Consider the following 12,245-nt stretch of genomic DNA (forward strand, 5'->3'; position numbering starts at 1 on the left):
AGTATTGAATACACAATCAAGTTGATGTAAGCATTTATAGGCCACCGGACTTCGTTCAATAACAAGAAAAAAAAACATACCGTATAGTCGGCTATAAAAGGCCCTGACATGAAAAAACATGACAAATGTGAAATAATTCAAACGAGAAAACAATTTACGAAAAACAAATATGACAGAAATGAACCAACGACAACCTATGAACAAAAGGCTCCTAACTTGTGACAGGCATATAAAGAGTATGGCGGGGCTAAACATGTTTGTGAGGACTCAACCCTCCCCCTTACCTGGGACATTGGTGTAACAACACATAAGAACAAACTGTAAAATCAGTTGACATTGACTCAAAAGATCGGTACGAGGCATAAAAATTAAAACATAAAAGCAATAGACACAATTCACCGTAATAAGAGTACTTGCAATTGCTGAAAGCTAGTTCAAAGCCAATTAAAACTAATAAATAAATCAGGTTCTTCCAGGCTAAAGTATAAATCTGTACACATCCAACGGATTTAGTGTAAAGACGTCAAAACAGTGAGAAACGCATGACCTTATGCAATGCCAAAATATAAGTAAACAGTATATTTATTTAATCCGGATTCTGATCTATCCACCAGAGTACAAATGAAGTGGATGTAAGCATTTATCGGCTACCGGTCGTCGTTCATTATCGAGAAAACCCCATACCGTATAGTCGGCTATAAACAGCCCTGACATGAAAAATGAGAAGTAATTCAAACGAGAAAGCTACCTGTCATTTATTTGATATGATTGCAATACTGACAAATTAAAATATAAAATGTACATTGGCAATATTAAATTTGAAATTGTTGCTCAACTAAAAAAATAGTATTATTATTAAAACAATGAAATGTTGTACAGTAACGTAACGATGTTCTTCCTAATCATCGTTCTATGAAGAAGAATATTTAATTAACTTTGATCTTCATATCGCATATAAAGTCATTGGCAAAATAATTCAAACAAATCCATTTCTTTATACAAAATATCTCTTAGCTATTTGAGGATCACCAATTAACAATAATTCACTGTGTAGAATACATCATTTTGACTCCTGTATAATTAATTGAGCGTCATATTGTGGTAGTCGAGTGTATCCAATGGTTTCTTCTCTACTTGTTCGGAGTTTGATTGTATATCGTGTTAATAAAACCACAAGTATGAGTGTGACCATCACCCTGAAAATAGATAAAACCACAAGTATAAGTGTGACCATCACCCTGAAAATAAATAAAACCACACGTATGAGTGTGACCATCACCCTGAAAATAAATAAAACCACAAGTATGAGTGTGACAATCACCCTGAAAATAAATAAAACCACAAGTATGAGAGTGACAATCACCCTGAAAGTAAATTAAAACAACACATATGAGTGTGAACATCACCATGAAAAACAAATAAAGCCAACATAAAAGAAATCAGAATACTGTGTTCAAGTAAAACGTTTACTCATTCTGAAATAAATAGCATGTTATAATAGTAAATAGATCGAAAAAATTATTTATTTTTATTTTAACCGTTTTTTCGACACGCAATATACAAATGTATGTTTTTAATGTCTTGTTTTGTGTTGTAAGCTCATTGACGTATCTCCTTTATTTATAGGAAGTGCATTGCTTTCTAACTAAAGTTAACGTGTTTCATTTGTTATCGTTTGTTAAACGATGCAAAAGAAGAAAAACAAAGAGCGACACTGACGATATCGTCATACTCTTCAATGCACAGATATTTTTGTTGACAGTTTTTTGTCTTCGTCTTTCGGATCTTCTGCAGATAATGATGATGAGACTCTTTCATAAAAAACACCAGCTACAATTATACAAAAGAGGACAATACCTAAAATTGGGTCATGTTTTGACATTGTTTAAGGTATGACAATCGGGATTACAAAATCACGTGTGAATAATTGATAATTGAAGTTAAAAGCAAATGCAACCTTTGTACTGATATATAATATATATATATATTTATAAGTAAATAGTAGAATATATATATTTATATATCATGATCACAATTTAAGCGAGTGAATAGTTTGTCAAAGTTTATGCAAACTTCTTACGTATGTTAAAAGTATGTTAGAAACAAATGCTCCAAACACGTGCGCGCTTAGCCATTTGCATCGATTGTGTTCGTAAGAAATATACTCAAGAGTTAATAATTTGTAACATTGGCCCCATTAAATTAATTAATTAAAATCAAATTTGTAGCCAATCAAAATAATCAAACAGATCCAGTTAAACAATGATTCATTGTCAAGGCATCAAGGAATACTTATTGTTTATTTTCTGTGAACAAAGTATTACATTGTCACATAATGATTGCATTTTTTGGACAATAAAAACATATTTTATCTGTAATAAAACACATCTATAAATCATATCTAAATTGATAATAATCAAGTATCAAAAATCATACAAATATATGTACTACAAATGTCATAAACTTACAATATACAAAAAAGAATGATTTCAATATCTTTAAGAGTTCTCTTATCTTGAGAAGGAGAGGATGTCATTGTAACAACGCCCGGCGAAGGCATGGTAGGCATGCGTTCAGTAATGGATCCTGGTGCTGGCATGGTAACAATATCATCAGAGTTCATAAGACTCGGGCAATTGTACTTCGACCAGAGTTGCAACCACTACAACATTTTGCATTAATACATTAATTTGGGTAAAATGTAAAAAAGAATATAAAACGTATGCAATTTAAAGATTATAGTCCTCAATTAAACAAAACAATTACGATAATAATTGAAAATTCAAAAATATAAAAAAATAATGTACAGCAAAAAGCATGATAATTTTCAAATTATATTAGTATATTGTTTTCTGAAAGGTAGGTCACATTTGAAATTCTGTATATGGTTTATGTAACTGGATAAAGACTGTTACAAAGCTGCTTAAAGGTATTTGAATGTACACTGGTTTTTAAATTGTAAAATACTAACATAAATTCGATCAGTTACTTGTCCTATGACACGAAATGCTGCATCCCTTTTCTCGTCACAGTATAAAATAACATGTGTTTCTCTGCAAAACAAAGAAAAGAAATTGGGAATATCAATCAAAATATATGAAATGAAAATAACACATGATGCATTCGGTTCTTCTGAAGCGCATTTCCGGATTTGCCTTTATCAGGAACGCCCAATCAAAGTATATTTGATGAAATAACGCCCATGCCAACTAAAAAAAGAAAACAAACACGTTATAAATTTAATGCGTCCGAAGCGCTTTTCTGGATTTACCTTCATCAGGAACGATCAAAGCCAAACTTGGTAATAAAAAAACTTTGGTGTAATTTAAAAGTGTATAATATGCTACTTTTTCTGATGGAACAAATTCCAAGTCACCTGAATGTTATACTATTATTCTTTGCATAAAACATTTACATAAATTTGTATACTAGTATTATCATCACTGTTATAAGGTAGTCCCTAAATCATTGTTTTTGACTAATGTTAAATCATTTACATCTTGTTGTCACCGTCTTGTTGAGTCATTACCAGAGACAAGTTACCATTATCATCATGAGAAAATTCTACTGAATTAGACTGTCCAAGTCCTGTGTAAGTACCATTTGGAGAAATTTTACATGCCTGCAATATGAGAAAAAAATGTTACAGACAAACAGCAGACTTATCGGCAGCATTTATGTCATTTTTCAATGATGCTCTAATTTAGCTAATACTATAAATTTCCATCTTTCTTTTGTTTTCCCTTTTCTTTTGAACAATTTAACTGTCGTGTGTCTTTAAGTAACACTGTAGTTTAAAATAAATTGACATAGACATTAAGTTCGTCTGAATGTCTTATCTTTTGACTTTTTATACTTCTTTATTGAAAAGTAAAAATGTTGCAAAGGGTATGTTAAGGACACTTTTCGGTCCCTTCAATGGTTATAAAGTGTTACTAAGATTTACCAAATAAAATGGTTTAGATGTTGATAGTAAATTGGTCTTATACATCCCTCGGATTTCAAATGTTTGGCTTTGAGCGTTCCTGATGAAGGTAAATCCAGAAAAGCGCTTCGGACGCATGAAATTATTAGACGTGTTGTTTTCAATTTTTTTCTGCATAGAAATATCGGCAACGATACATTGGAATTTTGTCTTTCATATATATTCTATGCTTACAACTTTCTCATTTAAGAAAAGAAACTACAAACAATAATATTTTGATATAAAAGACAGGTTTTTACCAGTAGATATGTATGCATGTACAAACAAAGATAGGCTATTTTTTTGGATAAATTGATTAGATAGCGTCAGTTAGAAATACGCATGAAATGTTGATACTTCATAACGATTCCTGACATTGTTTATTGTTTTCTCTTGCACTTTTGTAATTCTGAATTACTTTATCAAATTTCGGTGGGCATTAATTTAAGGCATGCATACCGTATTATATACATTATTAATTGCTAAGAAACTAGTTTTCATCAATTGACTCCAAAGCATTTAAATATACATGTACTATAATTTTCTAGGTATTTTAATTGTTGACCGTGTAAATCAGAAAAAAAATTAATTCTGATTCAGGTTGTCGAATATGACTCTCTGAAAAGGTCTATATCTGCTGTAATAAAATGTAAGACAAAATTTATTTAAACTAAGGTAATATGAATAAATAGCATGATTAACCTACCCCGACATTGATGCATCCTCCATTCTCTGGACCTTCTTCAAAATTATTACAAGGATTCCATGAGTATTTATTATTGTCCCCTCCTGCTGTTGGATAATCCTTAAATCTGTAGCAAAAATAAGTAATTAAAAGAGTGATACTTATAAAAAGAAAGACAAATTAGTTATACCTTTTACTAAGTTGAAACCTTTTAAGATTTAGTCCCAATGCTTAAAATCCCTCGATCCTTTATGGGTTGATTTGGCATATAATAAATAAAATACAAAAATAAGTAAGCAATGAACGAGGTTGTTAAATGTGATATATGCTTTTTTGTGCTTCTTTGTTAAATATTTGTTTGTTTTTATTGTGATTAAGATTGTGACACGGTGTTGACTGCTGTACCCTTATTCTGACATTTTTACCTATTATATCTGTTTGTTTTATTCACGCATCGTTGTCAATATAAAGGAATTTGATGCGACTGTCATACAAGTGAGAGGTTTAACGCTGTAAAACCAGGTTCAATCCACCATTTTCTACATAAGAAAATGCCTGTACCAAGTCAGGAATATGACAGTTGTTGTCCATTCGTTTGGTGTGTTTGTGCTTTTGATTTTGCCATTTGATTAGGGACTTTCCGTTTTGAATTTTCCTCGGAGTTCAGTATTTTTGTGATTTAACTTTTTGAAAGCCTATCAATATACAAAAAGCACGTAATTAATTGTCTCTGTCTTTCAATCGTTTTTCTTCTTATAGTAAGTTGTAAGTAATCGAGAAAATTGCCTGTCTACATTGTTGAAGGTTTACCCTTTTTCAAATGCATGCATGCATCATAAAGCATCCCCTTATTTTTGTATTGGTAAATAATACCTGGTTGACCTTTTTTCGTTGTTTCATCACTATGGACTAAATTCTTTCGAACGCATGACGTCAACTTTTCTATTCAATATGATACTCCGTCAAGGAAATAACCATTATGCGTTTACTTTTCTACATTGGCTAGAGGTATAGGGGGAGGGTTGAGATCTCATAAACATGTTTAACCCCGCCGCATTTTTGCGCCTGTCCCAAGTCAGGAGCCTCTAGCCTTTGTTAGTCTTGTATTATTTTTAATTTTAGTTTCTTGTGTACAATTTGGAGTTTAGTATGGCGTTCATTATCACTGAACTAGTATATATATAACCGAAAAATACCGAACTCCAATGAAAATTCAAAACAGAAAGTCCTTTATCAAATGGCAAAATCAAAAGCTCAAATACATCAAACGAATGGAAAAAAAATGTCATATCTCTGACTTGGTAAAGACATTTCTTTATGTAGAAAATGGCGGATTAAGCCTTGTTTTATAGCTAGCTAAACCTCTCACTAGTATGATAGTCGCATAGAATTCTATTATATCAACAAGAATGTGTGAGCAAAACAATCAGACATAAAAGTTAAAAATGGAAAAATCGGGGTGCAGCAGCAGTCAACATTATGTTATAATCTTAATTACTATAAAAATAATTAACTATTTCAACACAAAAAAAAACAAAAAAAACAAAAAAACTCACAAACAAAAAACAAACAAAAAAACACACAAAAAAAAGAACAAAAAAAACAAAAAACAAAAACAAAATGGCATATCGACACTCTATTCACAAAGCACATACGCAAAAAATGAAAGAGAAGAATACAAAACTTGACCATAATACAATAACACAATGGCGGGTTGTATAAATACCGAGCCACGCCAAAAGGAGATTAATTACCACAAATGGACTAAACAGTAAAGGTAAAAATATACAAAGACAAATAAAAAGAACTCTCTAACACGTAATTAAGATGATAAACAACATCAGTACATAGAATCTATACTTCAAGACCATTATATATTATTTGTGAAGTTGATACGGAATATTTATCGAAAAGGTCCTGGTATCTTTCGATGAAGTTTTTTTAGAAAAAAGGACGAGATTTTCTTTGACATAAACCTGGTTCATCAACTTTCTGATCAGACACTGTTGACGTTTTATAATGTCTGAGTAGCAGACATATACATACGTTTACTCCATATGCAGGCGGTGTTGAAATGTTGTCATCTCTTTTATCTTAAAGTTCAGTGTTCAACGGTATTTTAGTCCACATAGTCATCAATATGTCCCTAATATCATGTTACAAGTGAATAAATCTGTTTTACAAAGACCACCATATAAAAAGGTACAGTTACCATCTGTCCTGTTCCCCCCCCCCCCCCCCCCCCCCCCTCCTGATTCATAAGTGAATAATAATATTTTATAACATGTTTGTTTCTCATCATAACTATGAAAAGTAAATATCATAAACTCATGCATGTTTTATTTATTTGCTTACAAAAGAGAGGCGAAAGATACCAAAGGGACATTCAATCTCGTATGTCGAAAATAAACTGATAACGCTATGGCTAAAAAAGAAAAAGACAAACAGACAAACAACAGTACACAAAACACAACATAGAAAACTGAAGACTAAGCAACACGAACCCCACGAAAAAACTGGGGGTGATCTCAGGGGATCCGGAAGGGTAAGCAGATCCTGCTCCACATGTGGCACCCGACATGTTGCTCATGTGACAAACCCGATGATAAGTGTAATTAGGTAGGTTACATTTGGGGATAAGAGGACGGGATTGTAGTTACGACAATTGGAACATATCTGTCGTAATCTATGAAAAAGATATTCCATACTAGTAACTCGTGAAGGCGTCCGTAAAATTTACGAAGGGATGATTTTAACTTCACCACTTGGAACTCTTGGTTTAATAGCTTCCTTGTGAGGAGCAATCCTCTATCAAAGAAATAATGACAGGAAATACTAGCCCTGGAATATCGTATCAACATGGAGATATATACTCCAAATGCAGGCGCTGCTAGACTGTTGCTACATAGATATGGAAAGTTCAAAATTAGGAAGCTGAAATCATCTCTTTTGTCGTAAAGTTTTGTTTTCAACCGACCCTCATAGATATAAGTCAAGATATGAGGCCGACTTAACTGTATCTGTTGTATCCTTTATCTCAAGTTCGATGGGATAGAAGCGTTCAACATAGTCACCAAATTTTAAATTATTTAGTGAGAGAGCATCATCTACCTGGTATATAGGGGAAAGTGAAGTTAAAGGATACTGCTAACTTCTTTTTTTTTTCTTCTTAAGAAGTTATTGTATGAAGTCAGTCTCATATGAATAAGGAACAAGTCGACAAGAAGAGTAGCACAGTTGGTTCCCATTGGAATGCCGATAGTTTGTTAAAACATGTCCTCCAAACGTTACAAATGTGTTGTCAATCAAGAAATCAAGCATCTTAATAATGTAAGTTTCAGTGAATTTTTTGTTTGAATCAGAGTATTATTTTACAAAGTACGATTTATCCCTCCCTAAGACAAGATACTTGTATCTACGTTGGCCATTCTTTTTTATGAAACAAAGCAGGACCAATTTTTCAATTGGTCTTTTAGTTTGGAATGGGGAATACTTGTGTAAAGTGTAGAAAGATCAAATGTTTCAATTCTATTGCAAGATGAAAGAGTCTTAGATTGTCTGACTCTAAAAGATCTTTGGAATTTTTTAGTATCCACATCTGATTCACGCCACCTCTAGAGTTTGTAGTTTCACAATAACTTTGAACCCCGGTTTTGATTGCTGATAAAATTGATGTTAATAATTTAGAAAGACGTTTCGTTGAGTACTTGGAAGACCCAGCTATATAACGTTGTTTGTAAGGACACTTATGTAGTTTAGGTATCCGTTACAGTGAACAAAGAATCAGTAATATAGATACAATGAATAAGCGTTGATTCATGAAAAAGAAACCATGAGCCCGGAGGGCGAATGGTTTGTTTTTCATGAATCAATGCTTATTCATTGTATCTATAACTTAAACTATTGTGTTAATGTCTTTTCAAAATTAAAGCCTTTTCTTAATTAGAAGGTATTGTAAGTGAGTTTAAATACCCATGGTATCATGTTGCATTACTAAATATAAGATCACATAAAAATACAAATATAACACAACACGTCAGCCTTTAAATTATCAGACATCTGAATATTATCTGTGTTTACAAAGTAAGACATATTCGAACTTATTTCTAATAAAATTGAGAATGGAAATGGGGAATGTGTCAAAGAGACAACAACCTGACCAAAGAGCATATATAAAGTATATATAATAAGTATGTTACCGAAATTTCTAGCAAGAAGCCTAATTCTAGGCACATCACGACTTACTCGCATAGGAATTTGCGAATAAACATTTGTAAAATTATGTAGTAAAACAGATGAAATCTTACTATATTTATAAGACAAAAATGGACAAACTGAATGTAATCATTTTCGTTTCAAATATGTAAAATAGCCATTATTATTACAAAAATATCCACAATTACATACAAAATAAGAAAAAAAACACAGAAAAACTAAAGAATAGGGACAACAAAGAGAATACAGGGATTCGAACCTAAACCGACAAGTCCCTACCTTTAACTTAAGTCATTAACTCATTGATCTTAACCATGCTAACCTCGCGGCTACCAACTTATACTATACGATTGCCTATTATGTATATTTAAACCATTGTCGTGACGTCAGCCTATTCATTTACCGTGGATTCTTTTTCTAGAATCAACGCTTTCTAAATCTGTCGCTGAAATGGATTCACCAAATTTTATTCAATTGTTTCCTTTGTGTGCCAAATTTCATTAAGGTTGAATTAGCTAATTTACTGATTTCTGTTCACTTATGGAATTAATTTAAAAACTTACCTTTAATTTTTGTAATTTCTATATGCCTTCACTGGGAATCGAACCCGTCTTTGAAATCAGTTATGTGTGACTGACATCAACATATCGACGGAATCTCTCGGATTCCAATTGGTTACAATTTAAATGTGTATTATATATATATATAAATGAACATATGATATAAATCGGTACAACGGACACACAGGACTTGTACTTTTATGTTCTATTAAATTTCACTGTACTTTTTAAGACGGAAATGATGACATTTTATCAGCCACACGTAATTCACAAAACATGGCAGGTCCTGGTTATAAGAAAATAAGATAACAAGAAGACTATCAGATGATTCTATAGAGCGTCAGTTCTTTTGTTTTTATAGTTTCGTGAAAACGTTTAGCCATTAAATGTAAATTACCTTGGTGTAAGCTTATTAGCCAATACTGTCAGATTTACAATCCGGTTCCACTCGTCAATACAGGAACACGGTGTTATCTTTCGACAATGTTGAGGTATTTGTGTTTTCACAATTACACAACAACTCATTAATATAAATATGATTAAAGACGACATATCATCCATAGTATAATATTGATATTACAAATATTGTATCATGTGACTTTAATAAGATAACTGTAAATAAATATAGGTTCGTATTATCTTTATATGTGTGAATTCAGATTAATCAAAGTTGTGACAGGCGAGAACTCAAAGAACAGAAAAAGAACATTCTTATAAAAAAGGAATGTAAATGTCTGTCCAAATGTCAAAAACCCTTCTTTACAAATTCTGCTAACCAAAATGATATAAGTGTCCATTCAAACAATAATATATTGCTATTGCTAATGTTCGACGAATTTCTACCTAAACCAGGCATCTATGATGAGTTCTTTTTCAAAGTTATTAAAATCTATTTCATCAACAATTAAATCTTCGCTATTGGCAAACTACAAACTATTATATAACAAAAAAAAAAACAACATTTGACTTCTCTTCTCTTTACACTAGTTTTCCACATTGAAAGAATTAGTTCAAATTTGTTTCTTAAAAAAGGAATGGCAAACACATGTAAAAGATATTGTTTTAGGAAAAAGGGGAATCAAATAAACACTTTATAGTTTCATGTGTCCGAAGCGCTTTTCTGGGTTGACTATCATCGAGAACGCTCATTTCTAAACATTTTAAAGCCAGGGATGTGTAAATAAACAGTAGTATACCATTGTTCAAAAGTCATAAATCGATTGAGAGAAAACAAATCCGGGTTACAAACTAAAACCGAGGGAAACACAACGTAGAAACGTAAGGAGCAATATGACCTACACAGAATAGGCAAAAGGTCATCAGCCTTCCCTGAATTCGTACTTTGTAGAAAAAAAATAAAAACAAATTGTTTTGTAAAACTAAAGTCATCTGAAGATGCTTAATTTTTTTCATTGACACCATATATTTGTTTGTAGGACGTGTTTTTCAACCGGCATTCTTATTGGAACCACTTGTGCTCCTCTTTTGACCTGTTCCCTTGTTCGTATATGGTAGTTTTCATATGGGAACTTTTCACTGAGAATGAAAAATAAACTGACATCATCCTTCTATGTTCTGCTTTAAACACGATGTCCTTAAATTATTAATTTAAAGTTTGATAGCAATGTTGATCGTATCTACCACATTAAAATGAAAATATTCGATGTCATAGATACAGTTAAGTTTGTGTTCTTACCTCATCATTCATCTTGAAATTGACAAATGCGATTGGTTGAAAAACAAAATTAACTACAATGGAGGCGATTCCAATTTTTCAATTATAACCGTTTGTCAGCATCAAATTCTAGCAGCATGTATGTAGCTCCGAGCTGATACTATTTTTCAAGGATTGCGCCATATCATGATTTTCTAGATAATATATTGCTAATAACAAGGAAGCTATTGAACCAAGTGTTCCAAAATTATAAAGGTGTATCCATCCAATCGAAAATTCTACGGAAGACATTTTGCTATGGTTAACCGCTTGAATATTTGTCTCACAGATGATCAAGTATATGTTCTGCCTGTCGTAGCCACAACCCCGTCTTCTTTATCTCCAATGACACATCACCTAATGTGATTTTACTAGCCTTGAGCAACACGAGAGGAGTCCTTTATGGATCAGAAACTGCCTACCTTTCGGAGCATCACTCCCAAATATTTGTTTGTTACGCGTTGCTCAATCTCCATTGTTTTTGTAGTGTTTAATGGACTTGTTTGTCTTTTGTCGTTTTTCTTTATGCCAAGTTATGGTCTGTATTTTTTCGACTTATAGTTTATCTTTATGAAGTTGAGTTCGACGTTTTTGTCTAAAATATTTAGCGTAAAAGATGATAAAGTTCAGCTGGATAAGCGTTCAACATTTCGTGAAGGCAAAAAAAATAAAATGAACCGATGACATTCAAATTAAGTTTCCTTCATTTTAACAACAATAGTACAGATTTGTGATTAAGACTCATCTTCACACATTTTGAAGGAACCGAATTGGATAAGAATCGGGAAAAACTTTCTTAATTGCAATAAAAAGAAAAGTAAAGAAAAGATATGTAATCAAGTTTTTATGTATTATTTGAGAAGTATATGTGTATAATTATATAAGTTTTATCAGTCATCAAATGGAATCTAGTATCTGGTGTTATTGAAGTTCCAAAAAAGAAAATTGAAAAAAAGTTCAAAATCGAAAAAATTCTTTCACATAATCGTTCAACTGGCAGAAAATTGCATCTGTTCTCGATCGAGAAGATTATATCTTTGATTCCAGCTTTTGGCCATATTTGCCAATTGATGACACGTAATTTATGCATGTCTGTATGTCAGAGAG

At 32.1% G+C, this 12,245-nt stretch overlaps 1 protein-coding gene across 1 annotated transcript; it reads right to left on the reverse strand.

Moving 5' to 3' along the window:
* Positions 1-737: 737 nt before the first annotated feature.
* LOC127727714 (uncharacterized) lies at positions 738-9,985 on the reverse strand. The gene is made up of 6 exons (XM_052234829.1): positions 9,822-9,985; positions 4,671-4,776; positions 3,498-3,622; positions 2,972-3,053; positions 2,469-2,662; positions 738-1,196 (listed from the first exon to the last, which is right to left on the reverse strand). The coding sequence occupies exons 1-6, from the start codon at positions 9,983-9,985 to the stop codon at positions 1,061-1,063; spliced, it is 807 nt and encodes a 268-aa protein (XP_052090789.1). The 3' UTR covers positions 738-1,060.
* Positions 9,986-12,245: the final 2,260 nt, after the last annotated feature.

Source organism: Mytilus californianus, unplaced genomic scaffold (genome assembly GCF_021869535.1).
Source record: "Mytilus californianus isolate M0D057914Y unplaced genomic scaffold, xbMytCali1.0.p SCAF_2, whole genome shotgun sequence".
Classification (NCBI taxonomy): Eukaryota; Metazoa; Mollusca; class Bivalvia; order Mytilida; family Mytilidae; genus Mytilus; species Mytilus californianus.

What these genes read in the sequence shown, in the direction of transcription:
- LOC127727714 (XM_052234829.1), bottom strand. Translation starts at nt 9,985, where the DNA reads ATGGATGATATGTCGTCTTTAATCATATTTATATTAATGAGTTGTTGT. An exon ending in GCTAATAAGCTTACACCAAG is followed by an intron (nt 4,777 to 9,821) that starts GTAATTTACATT and finishes TTTTTGCTACAG; the next exon opens with ATTTAAGGATTATCCAACAG. An exon ending in GAGGATGCATCAATGTCGGG is followed by an intron (nt 3,623 to 4,670) that starts GTAGGTTAATCA and finishes CTCATATTGCAG; the next exon opens with GCATGTAAAATTTCTCCAAA.